Source organism: Esox lucius, chromosome 5 (genome assembly GCF_011004845.1).
Source record: "Esox lucius isolate fEsoLuc1 chromosome 5, fEsoLuc1.pri, whole genome shotgun sequence".
NCBI lineage: Eukaryota > Metazoa > Chordata > Actinopteri > Esociformes > Esocidae > Esox > Esox lucius.
In genome coordinates this window covers 25,287,820-25,314,599 of record NC_047573.1, presented here as the reverse complement: position 1 = coordinate 25,314,599, position 26,780 = coordinate 25,287,820, and the positions used below count along the sequence as shown (strand labels likewise).

The following is a 26,780-nucleotide window of genomic DNA, read 5'->3' as shown; positions in this document are numbered from 1 at the left end:
GTCAATCACGTGATCTTAACCCAATCGAGCATGCATTTCATTTGCTGAAGACCAAACTTAAGACAGCGGCCATAAAGGCCTGTCAAAGCATCACAAAGGAGGAAACCCAGCATTTGGTAATGTCCATACATTCCAGACTGAAACCATTTTCCCCTGTGTGTGTCACCTTGTGTGTCTGTAACAAGGCCAAACATTCAAGGGTATGTAAATTTTTAATCAGGGCAATTTTTGTGATTTCTATTATCATTATGATTTTAAAAGGAGCCAAACAACCATGTGATAATAAATGTCTTCATATGATAACTATCCTTAAATAAAATATGTTTTTTTGCATGATCAGTCATATTTTCAAAATTTCACAATTTCTGCCATGGTATGCAAATGTATGGGCACAACTGTACCTTTACAGTAAGCAAAACAATAGCTTGTCATCACATGTTGCTATATTCATTACATGTTGATATTGAACCATATATGTTTGAACCGGTGTGGGCTACTGTACAATGGATTTGAATAAACAATGTTTTTTTGGGGTATTTTCCTGCCTGGTGAAATGTATTTAATAATGTATTCAAATTTTTAGGGATGTTTGCCAGTTGAGTGAGGGTTTCTCTGCCAATTGAGTGTGGTTTGAGGGGTGTCTGGCATGTATTGCTCGCTGGAGGTCCTGCCACAGCATCTCGATTGGATTAAGGTCAGGACTTGGCCAATCCAAAACACAAATCTTCCTTCTCCTGAGCCATTCTTTGGTATTTTTGCTTGAATGTTTCGAGTCGTTGTCTTGTTGGAAGACCCTTTTTACACCCAGATTTAGCTCCTTGGTGGATTTTCTGACATTTTGTTCAAGATTCTTGTTTTATACCTCAGGATTCATGGTTCCCTTTATGATGTGCAGTCAACCAATGTCACAAGTGGAATATTATACAGCAACAACAGACTTGTGGTCAAGCCGGACAATGGAGCCATACATAAGTCTGACTGTACATTTTATTAATGAGGACTTCCATCTGAAAAGTCACTGTTTGCAAACTGCATTTTCCCCAGAGCATCATACAAGTGAGAACATCGCAACAGGGATGAGAGAAGCTTTAGCTGATTGGGGCGTAGATGAGAGTCGTCTAGTCTGTATAACAACAGGCAATGCCACTAACATGGTGAAGGCTGCCGCCCTGAACAAGTGGACCAGATTGCAGAGCTCTGGCCACAGACTGCATCTTGCAGTTGATACGTTATGCCCAAATTGTGCATTCTATTTTACTACTGTTGCAATTGTGATACTATTACTGTTACATATTATTACCTAGCAACCTGTTCTGAAATATAACAATTTACATAAGTTTCATACATTTTAATTGTAGAGGATGGGGCTGGGGAAGAATAAAGGATACAGACTGTCAGGTTGATACAGACTGGCAGCACTGTACATCTCAGTGAATCAGCTCAAATATCTTAGCAACTGTGTTGAGGTATGGCTTTTTTTTATCTTCTCCCAAAAGTTCACAAGAACCTAGGCAGCCCATCGGGTAATCCTGACATCACTGGTAATTAAAGCCTGACAGAACCCATCTCTAAATACATTGATTGTTATAAGACTATTTTACCATCACGCCCAGCCGTTATTCAAGACACCACAGATGGAGATTAGATAAATGGAAAAATTATTTTATTCTGGATCCTTGTAAAAAAACATTTTTAATCTGAGTATATGGTGGGGATGCTTCATTGATGATGTCTGCCTGTTCTGGTCTGGCTCATAAGATAATAAGACAAATAATTTCCTTTCACCAATACCTTAACAGTATTAACCCTAACATCAAATTAACTATTCAATACAATAACCATAATGTTCTTTTTTTGTATCTTGACATCAGCAAGACTTTTTGCACACTTTTATCTTTAGAAAACCTACAGTTTCCACCCCGAAGGCTAAAATAAAACATCCAGTTTGGTCAATTCCGAAGTCCACAGAATGTGTGATGAGAAAACATACTACAGCATCAAATGGAAAACCGGTCCTTGAGCAGAGGTTATAGTGTTCGTGTTCTGAAAGGCCTGGTAGTAGACATACCAAAGAAAGACCACATGCTCTCCTTTCACTTTGTTGAAGGCCAATATGCTGAAATGAGTGCAATTCTTTATTCTTGAACATAACCCAATAAAGGCATTTTAATCAATTATATGAAGAATGACTTGGTTCATTTGGTTTTTGTATACTTAATGCCATTATTAAAGACCACCTTCTAACCAACAAAGTTATATACAGTGGATATAAAAAGTCTACACATCCCTGTTAAAATGCCAGGTTCTTGTGATGTATAAAAATTAGACAAAGATAAATCATGTCAGAAATGTTTACACATTTAATGTGACCTATAACGTGAACAATTCAATTGAAAAACAAACTGAACTCTTTGAGGGGGAAAAATGTAAAACTTAATAACCTGGTTGCATAAGTGTGCACACCCTTAAACTAATACTTTGTTGAAGCACCTTTTGATTTTATTACAACACTCAATCTTGCAAAAGCGCTCCAAATCTGTCAGATTGCGAGGACATCTCCTGTGCACAGCCCTCTTCAGATCACACCACAGATGTTCAATTGGATTCAGGTCTGAGCTCTGGCTGGGCCATTCCAAAATGTTAATCTTCTTCTGCTGAAGCCATGCTTTTGTGGATTTGGATGTGTGGTTTGGGTCTTTGTCGTGCTGAAAGGTGAACTTCATCTTCAGCTTTATAATGGACGCCTGAAAGTTTTGTGCCAAAATTGGCTGGTATTTGGAACTGTTCATAATTACCTCCACACTGACTAAGGCCCCGGTTCCAGCTTAAGAAAAATAGCCCCAAAGCATGATGCTGCCACCACCATGCTTTAATGTGGGTATGGTGTTCTTTGGGTAATGTGCAGTGTTGTTCTTGCGCCAAACATACCTTTTGGAATTATGGCCAAAAAGTTCAACCTTGGTTTGAACACATTTTCCCATGTGCTTTTGGGGTACTTGATGTTTGTTTTTGCAAACTTCAGCCGGGCTTGGATGTTTTTCTTTGTAAGAAAAGGCTTCCGTCTTGCCACCCTATCCCACAGCCCATTCATATGAAGAATATGGGAGATTATTGTCACATGTAGCACAGAGCCAGTACTTGCCAGAAATTCCTGCAGTTCCTTAAATGTTGCTGTAGGCCTCTTGGAAAACTCAACAATAAGATTTCAACAATATGATCCCTCTGATGCTTTGGAAGCTAGAACAGCAGAACTTTATTTGTGATTAATCAGAGTCACTTTAAATGATGGCAGGTGTGTAATGACTTCTATTTAACATGAGTTTGAATGTGATTGGTTCATTCTGAACACAGCCACATCCCCAGTTATAATAGGGTGTGCACACTTATGCAACCAGGTTATTGTCAGTTTGTTTTTCAATTTAATTGTCCACATTATAGGTCACAATAAATGTGGAAAAAGTTCTGACATGATTTATCTTTTACATCACAAAAACCTGGCATTTTAACAGTGGTGTGTAGACTTTTTATATCCACTGTAGTTCCATCCCAGTAGTGCATCCTTCTTTTTCACCAAGTATTAGAATTTATCAACAATGCTGCAACCACATTTTTTTTACGAAAGCACAGAAATAATTGTCTATTTCAAAGCAATTGACCAATGCCGATCATCACATTCTTTGCCTATAATGGCTATGAAGCACAAACAATGTTTGCAAGACAATATTTTATGGCAATACGAAATTGGACATTCAAGGTGTAATAATAAGTTTGCCCATTCATCATTTGGAATATATGAGTTACCCAAGGATTAATTACTGTTTTTTGTAATCCATTACATGTAAGAGGGCATATGAAGCAGGAGGAATCAGGACCATGGACAGAGCTCATCGGGAGAGGAATGGAACGTGGCTTGCTTGTCGTGAGAAGGTGCACAGTGGGTAGAGTACAAAACTTTAGAGCGGCAGCCAGGCGGGCCATTACCGCCCCCACACACCTTCCTCGTGAGGGATGATTTGGGCAGCAATAAAAAATGCCAGACAATAAAAATAATGGCAGAATATACTTACTAGCGCCTGACTCTCAATTTTTTGGGGGTTTTCTTTCTGTCAAGTGAGTCCTTTGAGACGCGACCACTTAATCGACCTCCAAACCCACTGCTGCAGGAGTAGTTCGGTTATTAGTTTTGCATTTTGTTGCACAATTACCCCTCTGTGCGGACTCAGGTAGAAAATCCTGGCTTGCCTAGGACTGTCCGGGGTTGAGATGTGCCATAATTTCCATGGATACATCCCAAGCCAGGGGTTCCGGTCGGTGCCCAGGTCGCCCGGTTTTGCCTCCCGGTGGACAAGCTGAAGCACTGCTGGGGCCAAAGGACAACAGGCCAGGTTCTGGAGGTCAACACTACACAGGGAATAAGTTGCTGGTCGCTTACTTATTTCCCCTTTGTGATGGTGGGTTTTGTTTTGTGTTTTCCATGTGCTCACTAAACGCGGTCACCAGCCTACACCTGCCTTCTCTATCTGGGTCCCTGCTCTGCTTGTTATAACAGAGACAGGAAACCTGGTCAGTTTGGTGTTAAGTGAATGCAAAACACACCATGCTGAGAGGAAAGGAGATCTCTGAGGACATCAGGAAGAAAGTGGTGTGAGCACATTACACTGGGAAGTCAATACAACCTTCTCAAAAAGATTTGAGCTCCATCAGTTCACTGTAAAGCAAATAATTTACAAATGGAGAGCGTTTAACATGACAGCCTACCAGTGTACCCCTTTCCAAAATATCCCCAAGAGCCACAAGAAAAATAATGAATCAGATAAATGCCAACCTACAGTAAACATAACATCTGGAGATTTACAGACCTTCCTTGCTGCATCTCAGGTTACTGTATATGCACCATCTCTGGACAGATGAGTCCAAAATTGACAGTTTGATCACAATTAAAATTGCTACAGTATGTTTGCCGACAACCAAAATAACCTGATCTCAGCAGTCAAGCATAGTGGTGGGAATGTCAAAATCTGGGCCTGCTTTTCCTCTTCTGGACCTGGTTGACTGTACATCATTAAGGGAACCATGAATTCTGAGGTTACAACGAGATTCGTGAACAAAACTTCAGGCCATCAGTCAAGGAGTTAAAGCTTGGCACAAAAGAGGTCTTCCAACATGACAATGACCCAAAGCATTTGAGAATATCTACCAAAGAAGGACTTAGGTGAAAGAGGATTTGTGTTTTAGATTGGCTGCCTAATTCCAGCCCTAAACCAGGGGCCATCAGGAGGTTCAGGACTTTTCTCAGTGGGCTGGGCTGACCAAACTTACTTTGGCCGCTCAGCAGCCGCTCATTATTTGAATCATCAAAATTTTTGGGGCTGTTGACCTGATTTTAAACTGTTATTTGTTACTCTCTGGCACACAAAGGTCTATACAACCGCTACTCACATGGACCAACCCAATATTTCAGAATTGAAGTGGGAGGAGGAGTGACCACTGCATAATTTAATTTGTCCAATACTTTAGCCGAATAATTTATGCAGGATTTGTCAATATCTTAAGCATCTTAAGCAAGTCTTTTTGTATTTGCTGCTTTTCTTAACATACATTTGTTATTAAATTGGAGAGGAAAGAGGAAAGATGGTGCAGAAAAAGTACAATAAAAAAAACACAATCTCTTGAAGCAGATGCTGCCATGTGCAACACCATAATGGAGATGTTTCAATGGCCTATTAAGAATGTTGCTGACAGTGCATCTCCATCATATAGTCAGACTCAGCCCAAAGGTGTTTTTCTTGTCATACCAAAGTGGTGTAGTCCTACAACAGTGGGGGGGAAATGGCACACATGATGTCGCGCTTAACTCGCTAGCTTCCCATTTTTTTTGTGGTATTCGTTATAATGTTATTTTAATATCTAGTGATAGTTTCTCCTCCTGTTGGTAAATGTTGAATGTGTGCTAGCTAGCTAGTCAAAGTATTGTGTAAATTAGTTACTGAAAACTGGAATTTTCTGTAAATGTAATAAATTATTAATATTCTTAAATATTTAAATATGTATATAATATTTAAGTTAAAACTAAATTATAGTATAGTCAACCCAAATGCTGATACAGAGCCTGAGATAAGCGAGAGGGAGGAGGCAGGGTAAAATGTAAAAACACCAGAGGAAAGATTAGAGATGCAGACAGTTGAAATGAATGCAGAAGGGTACCCCAGTAGTTTATTAGCCTACAGTAGTTGATTAACCCACCATGCCATTGGTGGAGTTCTGTAGGGAGGAGTCAGGACCATGGACAGAGCACATCGGGAGAGGAATGGAATGTGGCCGGCTTGTCGTGAGAAGGAGCATAGTGGGTAGAGTGGCTCGATGATAATAAGGTCAGGAGACTGTGATGGCCACTCCAGAACTTTCACATTTTTCTGCTGTAACCACTGGAGGGTCAACTTGGCCTTGTGCTTAGGGTCATTGTTGTGCTGGAAAGTCCAAGAGCGTCCCATGCGCAGCTTTCGTGCACAAATATGCAAATTGTCTGCCTGTATATTATAAAATGTATATTATATATGATAACATGCTGCATCATCTTGCCATCAATATTCACAAGATTCCGTGTGCCTTTAGTGCTCACACCCCCACCCCAAAACATTAGTGAGCCACCAACATGCTTCACAGTGGTGATGGTATTCTGTTCACTATAGACCTTCCTGACCCCTCTCCAAACACAAAGCTCTAGTTTGGTCTTGTCACTCCAAATTACAATGTGCCAGAGGCTGTGAGGCGTGTCAAGGTGTTGTCGGGCATATTATAACCAGGCTGTTTTATGGCATTGGCATAGTAAAGGCTTCTTTCTGGCAACTTGACCATGCAGCTCATTTTCGTTCAAGTATATTGTGCTCTTTGAAACAACTACACCGTCTTTTTCCAGAGCAATCTGTATTTCTCCTGAGGTTACCTGTGGGTTTTAATTTGTACTTACTTGTATTCAGTACTGACTGGCATTTGCAAGGCTTTGGATATCTTTTTATATCCTTTTCCATCTTTATAAAGTTCCATTACCTTGTTAAGCAGGTCTTTTGACAGTTATTTTCTGCTCCCCATGGCTTAGTATCTAGCCTGCTCAGGGCATCCACTTGTGAGCTAACAAACTCATTGGCTATTTAAACAATAATTTGAGGAGAAACTATGGCATGATGTCAAACTAATACGGAGCTCTATAAAAAGCAGACACTTCTTTAAAACTTGGTTACGGTGCTGAGCAACGCAGTCAATTTCAAATATTAAATATAACACTAACATGTAACCTTCTGTACTGGCTAGATATCAGAAGGCAGCTATCAGTCAGCAGGTAAAGGTTATGGCACATTTAACCAAAGGGTTACCAGATCAAATCTCATGCTGGCAAATAGAAATAGAATGTTTGTGTCCCTGACATTGAATTTACTTACAATGTGTAATGTTTAAATGTGTAGATCAATAGGATGTCAGTGGTGGTTTCCATGCTGTATGGTATTAGAAATGGAAGTACATCAACAGCTCTGGTAGAAATTAAGAGACCACTCCTATTTTTTTTTTAAATCAGCATCTCTACATGTATGGCAGCCATTCCATTAGTGTCTGTTAAATTCCAACACAGGCACACCTCCTTTTAGTTGAGGTACTGATTAGGTGATTACCTGAACCAAATCTAATTTAACAAGGAAAAGTATAAAAACCACTGCTGTGGTCATCACTATCCTCTTGCAATAGGACCAGCTGGATGGCAAAAACAGTGCAAGTAGTATCTCAAAGGTAATTTGAATAAAACAATAACTATTCAGCATGACAAAACAATTGAAAAGAAAGGCTTTGAGTGAGGAGGAGAAGGGTTCAATTCTGACTATACTGGCAGAGGGATACATTGAGCGTCAGGTTGCTTCCATCCTGAAAATTTCAAAAATTGCAGTTCATAAGAACAAGGTCAAGCAACAGACATTGGGGACAACAAAGCTACAGACTGGCAGAGGGTGAAAACAACAGTCCACTGACCGAGATGACATCAACTCATTCGAATGTCACTCAACAACCGTAGGATGACTTCAAGTGACCCACAAAAAGAATGGCAGCTGCGGTGAAGTGCACTACCAGGACTGTTCGAAACAGGCTCCTCGGGGCAGGGCTCAAGTCGTGCGAAGATAGAATAAAGCCCTTCTGCAATGAGAAGCTAAGAAGAGCCAGGCTGAAGTTTACAAAAGACCATAAGGATTGGACCGTAGAGGAATGGAGTAAGGTCATCTTCTCTGACGGGTCAAATTTTCAGCTTTGCCCAACACCTGGTTGTCTAATGGTTAGACTGAGACCTGGAGAGGCCTACAAGCCACAGTGTCTCACATCCACTGTGAAATTTGGTGGAGGATCGGTGATGATCTGGGGATGCTTCATCAAGGCTGGAATCGTGCAGATTTGTCTTTGTGAAGGACGCACGAATCAAGCCAAGTATAAGGTTATCCTGTCAGAACACCTGCTTGCTTCTGCTCTGACAATGTTCCCCAACTCTGAGAATTGGTTTTACCAGCAGGACAATGCTCCATGCCACACAACCAGTTCAATCAAGGTGTGGATGGAAGATCACCAGATTAAGACCCTGTCATGGCCAGCCCAATCTCCAGACCCCATTGAAAACCTCTGGAATTTGATCAAGAGGAAGATGGATAGTCACAAGACATCAAACAGATGGGTTTATATGATCGCAACAAGCACACTTTGAAATGTTATTGAAAAGTACAAAATGAACTTCGATTGATGATGGTATTCATAAACATCTGGCCATTCATGAAAAGAAAATAATTAATATTTCAGAGCATCATTAATTACCCAATATTTTGGGTTTATTTTGTGGGGAATTTTTTCAATTCTAAATGTTATGCTGGCTAGCTCAGTGAACATTTATTATCAGTCTACAATAAGACAGAAGTTCAAGAAGTTAAAATGTCTGGCATCTGACTACATTTGCCTGCCCATTTATGCAGCATGTCTGGCATTATGATCATGGTACACATCTGCACTTGTGTTATTGTCATTCATTAGCTTGACAGGGCCTTAAAAATAATTTTAGTGTTTGCATGATTTTTCTCTCTCCAAATTTCACTTCCTTATTTTGTTTCTAAAGATTTCTGTTTGTTCCAGTATTTTCAATCAAAATCACACTTCCATGACACAATAAAAGACAGATTGGATGTTTTAAGTCCACAATAATGTTTTAACAAATATGAGGAGATGGTGATGGGTATAGGTACCATTCAATAAAAGTGAGCTCCTAGCACAATGCGGTTAACACAGAATGTTATTTTTCTGGCCTCTTTTAGAATCTTCTTAACTTCCAGAGTTACTGTTTCCATTTTCAAACTAATCTCCCTGTTTACTCAAGCAGACTTGCCAGACTTAATTAAAACATTAAAGTTGGTTGCTTGTTTTTGTACAGTACTTTATGGACACTGTTCAGATTCGCTTTTAGATTAGCTGAGTTATTTCCTTTTATCTCTGTTCCAGATAAGCTGCCATGTGACAGTATATTTGCTTTTGTCCTTTCCAGTAATATTTTCAAAATAATCCAATAAGATGCTTTTTTTCAACCAATTAGTGTTGGTTTTGTGCTTGCTTCTGCCATTCATGCTCTCTGCTTTCTTTATGGTTAGCTAGTGATAGCTCGTAATAGCTAGTGATGGCCAAGCTAGGCCTATTTAAAACATTGCCATCTACTGGCAGCATTTACCCACCACATTAAGAATCTCGAAAACCTCACTACTCAAGCTTATAAATGCTTTATTGGGGATTTAGTTATGTTTTATTGGACAGCATGTGAAAGTGCAGAAAGATAGATGCAAGTGTTTTTGCTGAAAGATTTAAAACTATGCTGCATCAATACATTTGCATCAAAAACAGCATCTTAGACTATTGGACCACCCTAGTATATTCTTTGTGCTTCTCCTGGAGCAATGATATGTAACACAGCAAAAGCCCCTGTTAATATGAGGACCACTTCAGAGGGTCCCTACTCTATATGGTATCACGCTGTCAATAGCAACTGCTATTACTATGCCTCCTACTGCTACTCCTTCTGCTCAAATTCCCATACGCAAATAAACACACACACAGACACAAACACCTAAAACACAGTCTTCACTGGTGCAGACCCCTCTTCTCTCTGAGAGTCCCTCCCAGCTACCCGTCTCAATCCCTCCCTTCCACTGAATTCACTGGCACTTCCAGAAAGCTTCAAGGCGCCAGTGGAGCAGGGCTCATCTCTGGGGAACAATAAAGCAGATCTTCATAAAAACTTCAAAAAGCCCTTGCCAAGTGTTTTATAGGTGCTTTAAAGGTTTATTGGCCATGGGGAAAGAGAGCTGAGTGATGCAGTAATCTAGGGGCCGCAGCCCTGTTTTTCCACCCGCCGCACCGCTGATGCTAACGCTAGCTGTGTGCATGTAGATGTATAGTGTTTGACTAGCAGAAAACAGGTGAAGACTGGGATAAACCGGAAAGAGAGGAGAGGGATTCTGGTCTTGTAATAGTAAAACAGACATCCTGTCAAAACATTTCTGACAGTAAATAGATGACAACGTGCACGTGGCAGGAAGTCTAGAGAGCTCTAGACAGATTAGCGGTTATAGCGTTAGGCTTGCGACGGAATGGCTGCCTGAGTAGAGGACTTCATCCCAACTGCTCGAGTGTCACTGGTTATTGGGATATTATTTCGTACCAACACTTGTACAACCCTGTTTCCAAAAAAGTTGCGACACTGTGTAAAAATTAAGGAAAAACAGAATGCAATGATGTGCAAATCATTTAAACAATGTATTCAATAAAAAATAGTACAAAGACAACATATGGAATGTTGAAATGAGAAATGTTATTGTTTCTTGAAAAATATATGCCCACTTTGAATTTGATGTTTGCAACACGTTTGAAAAAAGCAGTGACATGGGCAACAAAAGACTGGAAAAGTTGTGTAATGCTAAAGAAAAACCTGGTGGAACATCTCACAAATATTTTGATTAATTTGGCAACAGGTCAGTAACATGATTGGGGATAAAAAGAACATCCCAGAGAGGATGAATCTGTCAGAAGTAAAGGTGGGAAGGGGTACACCACACTGTGAAGGACTGCACAGGGAAATAGTGCAACAATTTAAGAATAACATTTCTCAACATACAGTTTAAAAGAGTTTGGGTATCTCATTATCTACGGTACATAATATAATTAAAAGATTTAGAAATTCTGGAGAAATCTCTTTATGCAAGGGACAAGGCTGAAAACCAACATTGGATGGCCATGATCTTCAGGCACACAGGCTGCACTGCATGAAAAACATACGATTCTGTAGTGAAAATCACTACATGGGTTTAGGAACACTTCCGAAAATCTTTGTCTATGAACACAGTATGTTGCTGCATCCACAAATGCAATTTAAAACTCTACCATGCAAAGAAGAAACCATATATAAACAAGATCCAGAACCATTGCCGCCTTCACTGGGCCTAAACTCATTTAAGATGGACTTAGCATTGTTGAAAACTGTCCTGTTGTCTGAAAAAACAAATTTGGAATTATTTTTGTGAAACATGGACGACACATCCTCTGGAATAAAGAGGAGAGGGACCATCCAGCTTGTTATCAGCACAAAGTTCAAAAGCCAGCATCCGTGATGGTATGGGGGTGCATTAGTGCACATGGCATGGGTGACTTGCACTTCCGTGAAGGCACCATTTATGCTGAAAAATATATACAGGTTTTGGAGCAACATATGTCTTTTTCAGGGAAGGCCTTGCTTATTTTAGCAAGACAATGCCAAACCACATTCTGCATGTATTACAACAGCATGGCTCCGTAGTTAAAACAATGACATGTCTCAGTTTCAACATCTGATATGTTTTCTTTGTACAATTTTTTACTACCAGCTTTTTTTTAAACTGAGTTGTACCTGTACTGTGCATATGTGTAACAGGACAACATTTCTTATACTCCATGTTTCCTTCATTTGGAAACGTATAAATTGACAAACGGATAATTAAATTTTTTTCATTTCAATGTGTGTGTTTGTAAAGAGTTTGTAAGGTCATGTCTAAGGTTATCTGATCGTGGTGGGGCTGCTAACCTTACCTCAGAGGGGATTAAGACACACACACATACACACACACACACACACACACACACACACACACACACACAGGCCCAGCAGAACCCCTCTGCTGTCTACCCCTGAATCATCACTTTCAGATCCAAGAAGCGCTGACGAAAGATAGGATCAAATTCATCTCCCAGGCTATTTCTCCTTCTTCACAGCCCTGGGCAGATATTTGACGAGTCATTGCACAAGGGCTAAATCCACTCAAGTGTGTTTTTATGAGTGTGAATCGCCACTATTCATGGACTTTTCTGAATGTTTTCTTTTAAGTGTTTCCAGATACACCAGGACCTAAAATTAGCATGGGTCTTCCTGGAGTCTCCAGGTTTAAAATTAGGGCGTGTCAGAATTTCAGGACAATTCTTAAGTTACTGTCGATAAATGGTTGACTTCTCTTAAAGGAGAAATGTGCTTGTGTGTAATGGCCATAATGTGTAAAAGGTGAGAATCTGCATATTTAGGATTTGCATTTGCACATCTATATTTTTGCTTTAGTGTGTATGTGTTAGGGGATTTGTCCATCTGCATGTTAATGTGTCTAGTATGTGTTGACAGGGAAGCATGCAGCTTTTAATTTTCTTAAGGAGATGTTGAGTGTGTGTGTGTGTTTGTGTGATTTGAGGAAACCATCCAGCTACATTACCTCTCAAAAGCATTCAACCACCTTGGACTTCCACATTTTACTTTTTAAATGTATTTCATTAGTTAAATTCAATTAGTTATTTAGAGTTTTTTGCCACTGATCAACACAAAGAGTGAAAAAATTTAATCTTCAATTTGTTCTAAATCAGGTATAAATATAAAACAGGAAACATTTAATTGCATGAAGTGTAAGTATTCACCTACTTTGCTATGACACCTGAATGAGCTGTCATGAAAAGTCATGAAATTAGAGTCCACCTTCATGTGCTGTGGCAATTAAGGTGTATCTAACCTGAAATCATGAGAAACACCTGTCTCTGGGAGGTAACGCATTTGAATAGTATCATTCCTAACAGAAACTACATCACAAATCCATAAAGTTCTTCAAAAGCACCAGTCAAGTGTCAAATATAAGAACATTGCCAAGGGATTTAATTTCCTCTGGAGCAAAGATACCGCCATAATTAAGAAATGGAGGGGCTATGCTACAACTGTGAATCTGTCCAGAACAGGCAGTTTTAAGAACTGAGTATCCAGACAAGACTTTGCCAGAAGGCATGAGAGAGACTCAGAGACCAAAAGGAAGAAAATTCTATGGTTTTTGGCTTCCGCACAAAGCAGTATGTTTGGTGCAATCCTAACATCGCACATCATCCTAAAAGCACCATCACTACCGTGAAGCGTGGTGGCAGCATCATGCTATGGGGATGCCTCTCAGCAGCAGGGACTGAATGACTGCCCAGGGAAGGTTGAACAGAGCAAAATACAGAGTGTTCCTTAAAGCAAACGTGATCTACAGCGCACAGGACCTCAGAATCACGTGATAATTCAACTTTCAGCACATCAACGACCCAAAATACAGAGCCAAGAAAATTCTGGAGTGGCTTCAGGACATGTCTGTGAATGTCCTTGAGTGGTCCAGTAAAAGCCTGGACCTCAATCCAATGGAAAATATGTGGAATAAATTAGAAAATTGCTAAGGTCTCCATACTTAACAGAATTGCTTCAGCAATTTTGCAAAGAAGAATTTCCAAAAATGACTGTCTGAATGTGCAAAGCTGGCAGACACATATCCAAATAGACTCATGGCTTTAATTGCTACCAAAGGTTTCTCTACCAAATGTTGACTATAAGGTGTGAATATTTACACTTGTAATGAGATTGTAATTCGATTTAAATACTTTTAGTACATTGTAGATTTCTTTTTCTCTTTGACTTTATGGATGTTTTATGCGTTGACCAGTAGCAAAAACTCCTAATTAAAAACATGTTGATTTTAAGTTGTAAGACAATAACATTTGGAAAAGTCCAAGGGGGGTGAATACCTTTGAGAAGCACAGTTCAAGTTAAGATATTTACTTCAAAAAAGTATAGGTGTTACCCATGAACTGGCATTCAGTGATGAATAAAATAAAGCATCTCGTAAGTCATTATATCAACTTATTTTCCACAGAATAAAGCAATTACCAATGTCCGAACAGCTCTCCAAAACCTTTCAGCTTTATAAGGCTTCATATTTATTTGTTATATAGGGATCCAACTAACAACTATTTTGATAATTGATTAATCTGTCAGTTGTTATCGTGATGAATCTGATAACAATTGTCTGTGTGACCCTCCAATGATATGCCTCCCCTGACCATCACTGACCCACCGCCAAACCGGTCATGCTGGATGATGTTGCAGGCAGCACAATGTTCACCATGGTGTCTCCAGACTCTTTCACGTCTGTCACACGTGCTCAGTGTGAAGCTGCTCTCATCTGTGAAGAGTACTGGGCATCAATGGTGGACCTGCCAATTCTGGTGTTCTCTGGCAAATGCCAATTGAGCTGCATGGTGCTGGGCTGTGAGCACAGGTCCCACTAGAGGACGTCAGGGCCTAATGCCACCCTCATGCCACCTGACAGTTTGGTTTGAAACATGCACATCAGTAGCCCGCTGGAGGTCATTTTGTAGGGCTCTGGCAGTGCTCCTCCTCGCACAAAGGAGCTGATACCGGTCCTGTTGCTGGGTTGATGCCTTTACCGGCCCTATCATCTTGCAACAACCCATCTCCTAGTATCTCCTCCATGCTCTTGAGACTGTACTTAGAGACGTATGGATGTGACATCCTGGAGGAGCTGGACTAACTGTGCAACCTGAATGGGCTGCAGGTACCGCCTCATGCTACCAGTAGTAACAAGGACACGAGCAAAAGACGGAATCAGTCAGGAAGGATAAGGAGATGCTTCCTAACTGGACAGATTGATATCCCTGGAGTTTAAATGACTTGGTGTTATACTGTGATGATTACATGTTCCCTTAATATTTTTGAGAAGTGTATATGTTTTTATATCAACATGCAAGTTATGTCAAGATGTCAAACTAATATGGAGGTGATATGCAGACACTTGTCTAGGTTACAATGCAAGTCTCCTACATCTTTCAATTATACTTTTTTAGCAGCATCTTACCCAACTAATCGATAATGAAATGTATTGCCAATTTATTTTTGTCAACGCTATCAGCTGTATTGATTTGTTGTTGCATACCTAGTGTTTAATCTCATCATGATACCATTATACATGATACTGTCTGGCATTGTATGTCAAAAAATGCATTATAGCTGCATCATGATGCATTATACATGTCGGCTCTAAGAAAAGTGTTACAGGTCTTAGAGCTACGAAACTTCCAAGATCAAAATGCCTATGCCATTCCCATAGGCTGAAATCCAAGTGCAGCTGCCTTGCATTCTTTTTCCATTGGCTGGCCAGCTCATACCAATGAGGTCATCACTATACAGCATGTGTAGGACCAATAGATCTCTTTTGTCACTCTCCTTAATGTGAAGCCACTGGACAATTTTTTCTGCCATGTATGCTACCAAAACTCACTCCAGTTTCATTACACCAGGCACACTTTTTAAATGAAATTGGATTTGCTCATCTTGGGTTCCTTCTACCTGGAGCTGGCTTTGGAGGGGATCCCTGAGTAATATAGAACACCCTTTGAACCTCTAACGGGCCTTGTCTAAAACATGGTGAAATTACTTGGAAAACACTGTCGAAACTGGCTAGAGCACATGGTGAGATTTCTTTGGAGAACACTCCAGAAACACTTCTAAATGGTTTGACTCAATGGCGAGATGTGTTAAAACGGACCAACGTCATATAACAGAGCCTCTCTGAACTTTGAGCAGTGTGAAAGAGAAGCCATGTCCACTTAGCACCATCTTACACAATGACCGTATAAAAGACACACTCAAAAGAACAGAGGTTTTATTTGATAATATTCATTTATTGTTCAATAAAAATAGATTTAAAAAAATGACTTGATGTCTCCTTCATGCATGTTCCCAGTGGGTCTGCCTAAAGGGTCCTAGTAAAGATGGGACTTTTTCTCTCCTTTCGTCGGTTAGGGAGTTGTGAACTCCCTCACCCTCCACCCTTTAGAATTGACCTTTGACCTCTACACTGTTGGCAGTTTCAACAGCCCAGTGTCTAACAGCAAATACATTCAGTCCCATTTTATCTAAATATACTGTTACTGTTGTTGGTCTTGTTTTGCAGTTTGCCCTTGTTAAACGGTCTTTAACGATGTGAATAAAAGATACATCTAAGCGCTAACACAAGTTCAAACCATCAGTAAACCAATACGTTTCAATTACAACTTCACATAAGTTGTTCTTTAAGACTTTTTTTTTTTGTTACACGTAAACACACGTTTTTTGGGGGGAGAAAAAAGAAAACTAAAGTCTGCAGAGTATCTGGCTCAGAAACCATGTCTAAGGGGAAGGTTCTAGAACAGAGAATAAGGTATAAACATTACTGGACCACAATTCATTTCAGGCTTTCATTCCAGACATCAGGGCATCATATTCAACCAGGGTCTTTCATATGGGGCTGAAAAGCATCCTGATTTAAACCTTTTCAAATGCCATTTTACTCCAAAGAACTTAAGAGTGCCTTGAAGGTTTTGCTACATTGCATTTCCACCACATGAAGATGAGTACACAAGAAAAACCAAAGCCTGCAGTCACTGAGAGCACATGGAGCTGAGCGTCACGCTGAAGAGCAGCTTGTCACGCTGAAGAGCAGCTTGGCCATGTCTTTTTCCATTGGAGTACAACATGACAGAACAGATTGCTCAGACTAAAGTACCAGCGGCCTGGAGCACATGACTAGCACAACCGATTATTTTGAGGAATTCTGGGAAATCATCACACATCACAAAGAAACAAACAAGAAAAAATATGTGGAAGTCAAGTATTGCTTCTCTTTCTTTACTCCTGATTTCTTTCAAAAATCCCAAGCCTTTCTTTGCTTTTTTGATTGTTGTCTGTGTTGGATGAGATTATTCTTTGTTCTGCAAAACCACAGTATGGTATCTCTATGTACGATGTTCTCTAATTATTTGTATCACTGTAGCTCAGTAGAATTTTAAAGTGAATTTCCAATTGAGGCAACATATTCAGCATTTCCTGTGAATGCAGTCTTTGGTCAAGACTGCTTTTAAATTAGAAACACGCTGTAATGTTGAATTTTCGCAATGCAGATTGAATAGTGCTAGGATCCCAAAGACTCTGCATCCACCATCCTAAAATTCCTCCCTCCTTTACTAATTTTCTCAATCCCTGTCCTCTTGGCTCTCCTTCCCAAAGTGAAAACAATGGAGGGCGAATCTGACAGAGTGACAAGCTGACAGGTCAAATGGTGGGGCAGATTCCGTTCCGAGCCAAGTGACGCTAGCCCCCTTCCCTCTTGCTGGGCCCTCTGGGAAGAGTCCAGGGTCACATCCTGGGAAGGTCGGGAAGGCCGGCTGCAGGGCCGCAGCCAACAGTCTCTTGGAATGACACCATGAGAGAGAAAGAGTTCATAGGAAAAGGCTTGTCCGCCCGCATGTGGCTGCAGATGACGTTCTGCCAACGCGGGCGCCAAAATGTGTTGCCGTCAGTCAGGGGCCATTCCAGAGTGCCGTAGCGTTCATTCATTAATCTTCCTCACCGTCACTTCCCTTTTTAGGCTCCGACATTTGACGATGCATATTATGATAACACTTTTCCATTTCCTTTTGTTCATTTGGTGTCCAGATGAAGGTGGAAAAGGGAAGGGAAGTTTACGCAGGGTGGGAAGAGACTTCATGGAAACAGTCTCACAGCAGCATTTCAGTTAACAACAAACAAACAAATAAACAAATGTGGAATCACTGACTACGCTTTGTCGCTACAGCAGTTGGACGGCAAAACAACTAATGAGGAAAACCGATTGAAAGAGGGAGAAAAACACAGAAAAGTTCCGGTTCATCTTAGGTAGGGTGTCTCCCTTTGGCCCATGTGAAACATTCAAAGTACATGGTCCCGCGTTTTCAGTGGACGACTCTTGCTTGTATAGTTCACTCCCCGAAGTCCTTCCCGCCCTGTAGTTTCAAACAGTAGTGGCCCTGCTGCACTGCAGTGCCAAGGGAGAGTACTCCTTAATGCGGACGCACAGCTTGCCCCGAAGCCAGGGGTTCTGAAGCTCCAGTGGGCAGAAGTCATCCTGGAGCCACTTCTCCCTTCCGTCCACCACCAGCACCAGGCCAAAGTGCTCCAGCTGCTCGGTGCTGTACACACACCGCTCCCCCTCTGCCCCCCCGCCGTCATTACTGCTGCTGCTGCTGCTGCCCAGGAGCCGCCGCGACACAGCGTTCATCTCCTGCACCACCAGCTGGACCATCTCCTGGGCTGACGTGCCTGGGGTCACCCGCAGCTTGGTGGTGGTGGGGTGGGGGGTGGGGGGGAGAGTGGAAGGACAACAGATTAAGCAGAATCTGAATGATAAAAAGTGTATCAGTGTCAGGCTGGAGTTACAGCGTGATTATGACTGGGCCGGAGTTACAGCGTGATTATGACTGGGCCGGAGTTACAGCGTGATTATGACTGGGCCGGAGTTACAGCGTGATTATGACTGGACCGGAGTTACAGCGTGATTATGACTGGACCGGAGTTACAGCGTGATTATGACTGGACCGGAGTTACAGCGTGATTATGACTGGACCGGAGTTACAGCGTGATTATGACTGGGCCGGAGTTACAGCGTGATTATGACTGGGCCGGAGTTACAGCGTGATTATGACTGGGCCGGAGTTACAGCGTGATTATGACTGGGCCGGAGTTACAGCGTGATTATGACTGGGCCGGAGTTACAGCGTGATTATGACTGGACCGGAGTTACAGCGTGATTATGACTGGACCGGAGTTACAGCGTGATTATGACTGGACCGGAGTTACAGCGTGATTATGACTGGGCTGGAGTTACAGCGTGATTATGACTGGGCCGGAGTTACAGCGTGATTATAACTGGGCCGGAGTTACAGCGTGATTATGACTGGGCTGGAGTTACAGCGTGATTATGACTGGGCCGGAGTTACAGCGTGATTATGACTGGGCCGGAGTTACAGCGTGATTATGACTGGGCCGGAGTTACAGCGTGATTATGACTGGGCCGGAGTTACAGTGTGATTATAACTGGTCTGGATTTACAGGGTGATTAGAATTTCACTTGGGCAACACAACATGCTCACACCAAGTTACCTTGACGCTGGTTTCCTTGGGTAGCCCGGTGCGGTACTGTGGGTACACCCGGAGTGTGGCGTGCCAGCCTTTCCTTTGGACCCCAGGTGAGGGCGAACCTGAGAGCCTCTGGGTGCCACTATCCTCCGACCGGGTGCGAGCGGGGGGCTGGGGCCGCTGCGGGCATCGCTCAGCTGGGCAGCAACGGTCCACCGAGGAAGGTCGGTGCCAACGCTGATGGGGTGAAGAGGACGGCGGTGGCGATTGGGCAGGATGACCGCCGGAGGAAGCAGGAAACTCCAGACTACTGGTTCTCACACAGAAGGCCTGCCGCTTCTCCGTGATCCTCAGCAGTTCAATCTGCCGGCTGGGTAGGATGAAGTCGCTGTCGAATAACTCCATGGGACCGCCCTTGCTTCTCCTCCTCTCCCCACCGGAACCCCCTGCGCTCAGCCGCCTTTCACCAGCAGGGCCCGCCTGGGGCTCCGAGGCCTGCAGGACATCCGGAGTGGAGTCCCTCAAACCCAATCCTGAACCCCCTCCACCACCTTCTCCGACACTGCTGTTGGCGGAGAAGAGGGGGGAAGGGGGAAGCAGGTCCAACTCGCGGGGGCTCTGGGCACGGCTGGAGTCGTAGTCACTGTCAGTGGTGAGGAAAACCTCGGAGGAACCCTCTTCGTCGGAGAGACAGTGGAAGTCTAATGGGAGGGAAAAACAAAGCACACAAAAATCCTCCTTAGGTCAACTACACAAAATGATTCGCCTGTGGGCAAAATACAAAACCCATTCACCTACAGTGGGGAGAACAAGTATTTGATACACTGCCGATTCTGCAGGTTTTCCTACATAAAAAGCATGTAGAAGTCTGTAATTTTTATCATAGGTACACTTCAACTGTGAGAGATGGAAATGTAAAACAAAAATCAAGAAAATCACATTGTATGATATTTTAATAATTATTTCTTTTTTTTTTTTTATTGCATGACATAAGTATTTGATCACCTACCAACCAGTAAGAATTCCGGCTCTCACAGACCTGTTAGTTTTTCTTTAAGAAGTCCTCCTGTTCTCCACTCATTACCTGTATTAACTGCACCTGTTTGAACTCGTTACCTGTATAAAAGACACCTGTCCACACTCTCACTCAAACAGACCCCAACCTCTCCACAATGGCCAAGACCAGAGAGCTGTGTAAGGACATCAGGGATAAAATTGTATACCTGCGCAAAGCTGGGATGGGCTACAGGACAATAGGCAAGCAGCTTGTTGAGAAGGCAACAACTGTTGGCGCAATTAAAAAAAAATTGAAGAAGTTAAAGATGACGGTCAATCTCCCTTGGTCTGGGGCTCCATGCAAGATCTCACCTCATGGGGCATCAATGATCATGAGGAAGGTGAGGGATCAGCCCAGAACTACACGGCAGGACCTGGTCAATGACCTGAAGAGAGCTGGGACCACAGTCTCAAAGAAAACCATTAGTAACACACTAAGCCGTCATGGATTAAAATCCTGCAGCGCACGCAAGGTCCCCCTGCTCAAGCCAGCGCATTTCCAGGCCCGTCTGAAATTTGCCAATGACCATCTGGATGATCCAGAGGAGGAATGGAAGAAGGTCATGTGGTCTGATGAGACAAAAATAGAGCTTTTTGGTCTATACTCCACTCGCTGTGTTTGGAGGAAGAAGAAGGATGAGTACAACCCCAAGAACACCATCCCAACCGTGAAGCATGGAGGTGGAAACATCATACTTTGGGGATGCTTTTCTGCAAAGGGGACAGGACAACTGCACCATATTGAGGGGATGATGGATGGGGCCATGTATCGCGAGATCTTGGCCAACAACCTCCTTCCATCAGTAAGAACATTGAAAATTGGTTGTTGCTGGGTCTTCCAGCATGACAAAGACCCAAAACACACAGCCAGGGCAACTAAGGAGTGGCTCCGTAAGAAGCATCTCAAGGTCCTGGAGTGGCCTAACCAGTCTCCAGACCTGAACCCAATAGAAAATCTTTGGAGGGAGTTGAACGTCCTTATTGCCCAGCGACAACCCTGAAATCTGAAGGATCTGTATGGAGGAATGGGCCAAAATCCCTGCTGCAGTGTGTGCAAACCTGGTCAAGAACTACAGGAATTGTATGATCTCTGTATTTGCAAACAAAGGTTTCTGTACCAAATATTAAGTTCTGCTTTTCTGATGTATGAAATACTTAGGTCATGCAATAAAATGCTAATTAATTACTTAAAAATCATCCAATGTGATTTTTTGGATTTTTGTTTTAGATTCCGTCACTCAGTTGAAGAGTACCTATAATAAAAATTACAGACTTCTACATGCGTTGTAAGTGGGAAAACCTACAAAATCGGCAGTGTATCAAATACTTGTTCTCCCCACTGTATGTAAAAGCTAAACAATCAATCATCTTGTAAAACAAAAAAAACTGCACAACTAAAGACCACTTGCCTATAACATTGGCTCTCTGGGTCTTACCAGAGTGCTTGTGGCTGGGTTCTGGGGAGGGCATGGGCGAGGGAAGGTAGTCTGGCTGGGAGGAGGTGGAGCGGGGCTTGTCAGGCACCACATCCCTGGAGAAGTCGATAATCCAAGCCAGGGAAATACCCCCTGTGGGCTGCTTGTAGCGGGCATACTGCAGGGCGTCCATGATCCACCGTGCCTCCCGCCACACCTCCTCCATTTGCTGTAGTAGGAAGAAACACTTTTAGTGCATTTTTTTCTGTTCTTTGAAATGCCATGTGCTATTAATAGACTTGAGATCTCTTAGCTATTTGTGTGATGCTAGCGTAGATCTGATATGGGTGTTTTAATGAACTTCAGATACTGTATGTTTGCTCATTGTGTGATGCTAGCGTAGCTAAGATATGCCAGAAGGGAGCCATCAGGGCCCTATAAGCCCTCAGACAGGCCTAAGGATGGATACAAATCTGTACATATTTTCATCTATTATAACATGGAATTTGTTTTGATTTAGTCTTTTTTTGGCCTATCTTCCTATTGAATTTCTTTGTTTTGGAAAAAGAAGGGTAAATATCCAAGAGAAAAAATATCCAATCAGAATTTTCTTTTGGTAATCACTTGGTAGAAATAATCTAGATGGGATCAATGCTCATTGGCTTAGGCCCTCAGGCTTTGAATAGAAGGCACCAGCCAATGTCATTGACTTCAATTAAATCAGCATTTTGGAAATAAAGTAGAATCAAACAATCACAAATTGTCCTGTCATAAGAGAGCCTATGTATATGTCAATAATTCAGAGCCAATAGAGAGCCTTATCTTGTTTTCTCACGCTTGAGCCTAACTAGCTGGCTAGCTTTTTGCAGTGAATGTATTTAATGATGGCGATTGCCCAACTGTCAGCCCTGGCTTTGATCTCAATCAAAAAATTCTTTATCTCGGATTTAATAACAAAAGAGACGCCATATGAACCTGCTCTTTTCATAAAGAAGGACAGGAGAATGGACTTTTAAATAATAATCATAATGGTGAGGAGACTTTGTTTTCATCTACAGCTTACTGGGTACATGACATTTCATGTTGTGGTGCATTTCATTATTGTTGCATGCTGGAGATAGAACATCGAATACAGCGCTGCATTTCTGTCCGTGGTCTTGAAACAATATGAGTAGTTGTGTGGTTGAATTTATTCCACCACTATTTGATTGACAGGCAATATGCCTGTATAATACTCCATAGATTTTATATCCTTGGGAGATGATAGTGTAGCCTATACAGCTAAGCGCTCTATTATTAGAAAGTGTCTTGGCAGACTATCACAATCCGGCAAACTGTTAGCTCAGCTTGGACCTCCACCTACATGAATGTGGTCCTGGACCTGCTGATGTTTCTGCTTGGCGGCGTGAAGCTCTGTCTCTGAGAAAGCTTCCCTCAGTGTCTGCTGGGACATGAGCAACTCCAGCTCCAACAGGGCAGACACCCGGCAGTACTGCCCAATGAAGCTGGGGCAGTAGGCATCAAAGTGAACTGCAGAAGGGGACAGAACAGACATACTGTCCTAACTACAGAGAAAAGGAGAACACTAGAAAACCAGAAACATAAAAAACCAGAAACATTAACACACCTTTGCAAATTCACTTCAGGTATATTTCAATTCAGACCTTTTTTGAGTCACATTATTTTGAAATGCAACGAGGTCAGTCAGAGATCAACTTATAAAAAACTAATTTTAAGACGGAATAAAATCCTGCTACAGCGAGCAGTACCAACCCAGCTCGAAGACCTGGAGAGGCAGGGTGAGGAAGCCTGATCGGGGGGAGTAGGGGTTGTTCTGGCCGGGGGCCGTGCACACGTCATCTGAGGGCGGCAGTAGTAGCAAGAAGGACACCTTGTCCCCAAATTCCAGCACCTCCTGGGCGTAGATACGGAAGTCCTGTGCCTAGGTGAGGCGAAATGCAAACTGAGTCACAACTACAAGATTAATGCCATGTAATGGACAGAAGTATGCTTAAAATTTAAAGGTTGTCACCACTGTTGCTTTAATTTTAGACAAGCATCCCACTCCCGTAAGAAATGTTTGGTTGTGATGGCGCTCTATCCTACTACAGTACGTCTGCCTTGATGCACGGATGGATGGGTGTTGAAATATCGACTTTGAACAACCATTTTTCTTATACAGTTCCTTTATCTGTGTCTTATAAAACATGTTCCAAACAGCATGGTGACCTGGCTGACAGGGATGTTCATGTGAGCCATGAGGTCTTTGGCGGCACTGCGTAGGTCCTGCAGGAGGCGGTGTGGAGCGCTCTGGACATCCTGATCCATCTCCATGGACTCCTCCAGAGAACTGAGTGCCTGGAGCCACTGCCATTCCTCCCTGATACACGTGCACAAACAAAGGCAGTTACAGGTATTACAAGCTGTGGGTTTGCATTGCTAATATTTCATTGACAACGCCTAACATGAAACCAATTAATTCCCTAAAAAGCCTCAGTGGATGGTCTCCAAGGACCTCACCTAGACACGTTAAAATTGTCTCGTATCTTGGTGTGACAGAGGACATTGGGCAGCTTCTGAGGCACCAGAGCTCTGATCTGGTCCACAGAGCTACACAACTTCAGGTAGCCCAGGTACAGGCCTGGGGAGAGGAGGTTTCTGCTCCGTCTGTGGTACGCCAGCTTTTCCTGAAAGAGAAGACGGGTAACAGATGGGAAAGACAGGAGACAGCTGTTGTTGAAGTCTGGGATTGCCTTTGATATTGTTTATTTGAATGACAGATGTTGTTGCTTTAAGGGCTTTGTGGATTGCATGGCTCCTGTTTTTGGTAAAAGAAAAAAAACATCTGAACAAAATAATAATACCTGTATTTTTTCATATAATTTCTTCATATTTGGCAATATAAGATATATTTATATTGTATACGAAATATAAATGATTGTGGTCCCCAGAACAGAAGCTTCTGCCATTGTTTTTGGAATGACAACCCAAAACCACCATGAAGAATAGACAAAATAACATCAAATTGGCAAGTATCAGGTTCAATTGTCTATAATTCATAGTCAGACAGCAGCATTTAGATGCTACATTAGCCCTTCAGGATTCAATGTCTGAAAGATTGGAATTTGAGCAAAAATAAAATAAGACAAGCGGTTTTGCTGGGATGGATGAATTGGACCTGATATCAGGCATGTGTGCTGTGACTATGTTGGACAAGCTAATATACTACTTAGTTAGCCATGTACATTGGCATGAAATACAGTGTGGTGTAGGGTAAATATAGGGGCGAACATTTAAATCTACATAGTTTTTTGGGATTTGTTATGAATGGAGTCTTATAACAGTGTGGAAAATGTTCATTTGTATGCTGTAAAATTAAATACTAACAGGATTTGCCTCAATCTGCAGAAACAAATAGTAACAATGCATACTGTATATTGCATAATTTCCTTTGTATTCAAACTCAATCCTATTACTTATTTCCAATTATTTCACCTATATAAGTCAGTAATGTACAAGGAAACAGGTCTCAGTGGAATAAATGCATCATTGTTCCAAACACCAATGGATTTGACAAGGTGCAGCTATCGTGACAGTAGATTGCTTCAAGGCCCAGTCACTTGGTTTGGGACCTACATGCAGTGTGATGAGCAGCACGTCCAGTGCCGTGGGCTCCTCTGGGGATGAGATGGACTTGCGTTGGAGCTGAAGCTTACACAGCTGGGTCCACTTCACCCCGTCCAGACTGGGACACGTGTTCATGTCCCTCAGCAACACCAAGAGGGCGTTGCCATGCTTGTCTTTGATTGGCTCAAAGTAAACCTGACCCAGGTCCTGAGTTCCTAGCATGCCCTGTATAAAAAAAAAAACATCCCCCAAAACACATTTTAAAGACACCTTTAATGGTTTTGAGCAATATTTGATCAGTATGGTATGGTTTTGAAAAGGTTTATCAACGATGGAGGGTTTTGGCTATTTCTAGTAAGCTAAAGTCGCAAGGGTACAGGAAATAACAGAAACTACACATTCCACATTCTGGTCCTGATTAGGGGAAAAATAACTACTTTTCTGGGAAAGCTCCATGTTTTCCAGTCGCTTATCAACTATTTTACCGGAGACATAGACAGAAAGATGGGTGTCCAAAAACAGAAGTCACGTCACAGGTTCTCTTCCCTTTTTTTGAAAACCAGATGCTTCAGATTTTGTATGAGTCAGTTATTAATAGTTATAAGGATGTTATAACGGTTTTCTGTTGTGTTTTGAACGTCACTCATGGCTTTAGTGTGCGACAAAGCATCATGATTTGGTACTGGGAATACTTATTTTCCTGATAAGACACTTTCTTCTTGCATCTGCTTTGCAAGCTGTGTGTGTGGCTGCGTGTGAGACACTCCCTCCCACTAACTCACTTCTCCTATTTCCATGTGAAACTGGAATGCGCAATGAACATTAAAAAAATGAATATGCAAAAGAGGCCGAATGATAAAGCAAAACCAGCCAGGATGCCACGATCACAGCGAAATTTAACACGGATGATTTAATTAAAATCTGATAAAATGTTCTACTAAAAAGAATTGCTCTACTCCCTCTCAATCTAACATGTTAAAGACACAATATGCACTTGGTTTATTAGGATCATAGCAGACAATACACAATTTTCAGCAGATTGAATTGCCTCTTTCCCATACCAACTGACAGACATCTCTCCCCTAATGGAATCTGAGACGCTGGGATCCAGATCATAAGGTTGAGGAACTTCTCAATGGCCTTATTAGTGATGTGCAGTTAGCAACGGTTACTCATTTTTAGAAATGCTCTACAGTTGGCAAACTATGTGCTCATCCCCATCGCAGCTGTCAAGCAAAACACTTCAGTCGAATCTTGTTGAAGCTGCAAGTAGTTTTTAAAAATAAATGCATTAAGAAATGTTGTGTGCCAAGTAGTTATAAATACCTAATTTTGGCCATATGTTTTGCAAGTCTAAA

General features: G+C 42.0%; 1 protein-coding gene across 3 annotated transcripts in view; it reads right to left on the bottom strand.

Moving 5' to 3' along the window:
- Positions 1-17,167: 17,167 nt before the first annotated feature.
- The window catches only part of LOC105031631 (ankyrin repeat and fibronectin type-III domain-containing protein 1), a 204,176-nt gene continuing 194,563 nt past the window's right edge, over positions 17,168-26,780 (bottom strand). For 2 of the 3 annotated variants that reach the window (XM_020046506.2, XM_020046505.2), the window contains 8 exons: positions 25,432-25,647; positions 24,316-24,482; positions 24,025-24,175; positions 23,569-23,737; positions 23,159-23,325; positions 21,790-22,024; positions 19,349-20,025; positions 17,168-18,524 (listed from right to left, as the gene is read on the bottom strand). In XM_020046506.2, the coding sequence (XP_019902065.2) occupies positions 18,201-18,524; positions 19,349-20,025; positions 21,790-22,024; positions 23,159-23,325; positions 23,569-23,737; positions 24,025-24,175; positions 24,316-24,482; positions 25,432-25,647 (2,106 nt within the window). In that variant the 3' untranslated portion in view covers positions 17,168-18,200. The remainder of the gene's footprint in view (positions 18,525-19,348; positions 20,026-21,789; positions 22,025-23,158; positions 23,326-23,568; positions 23,738-24,024; positions 24,176-24,315; positions 24,483-25,431; positions 25,648-26,780) is intronic. The other variant, XM_013133847.2, reaches the window with a different exon arrangement.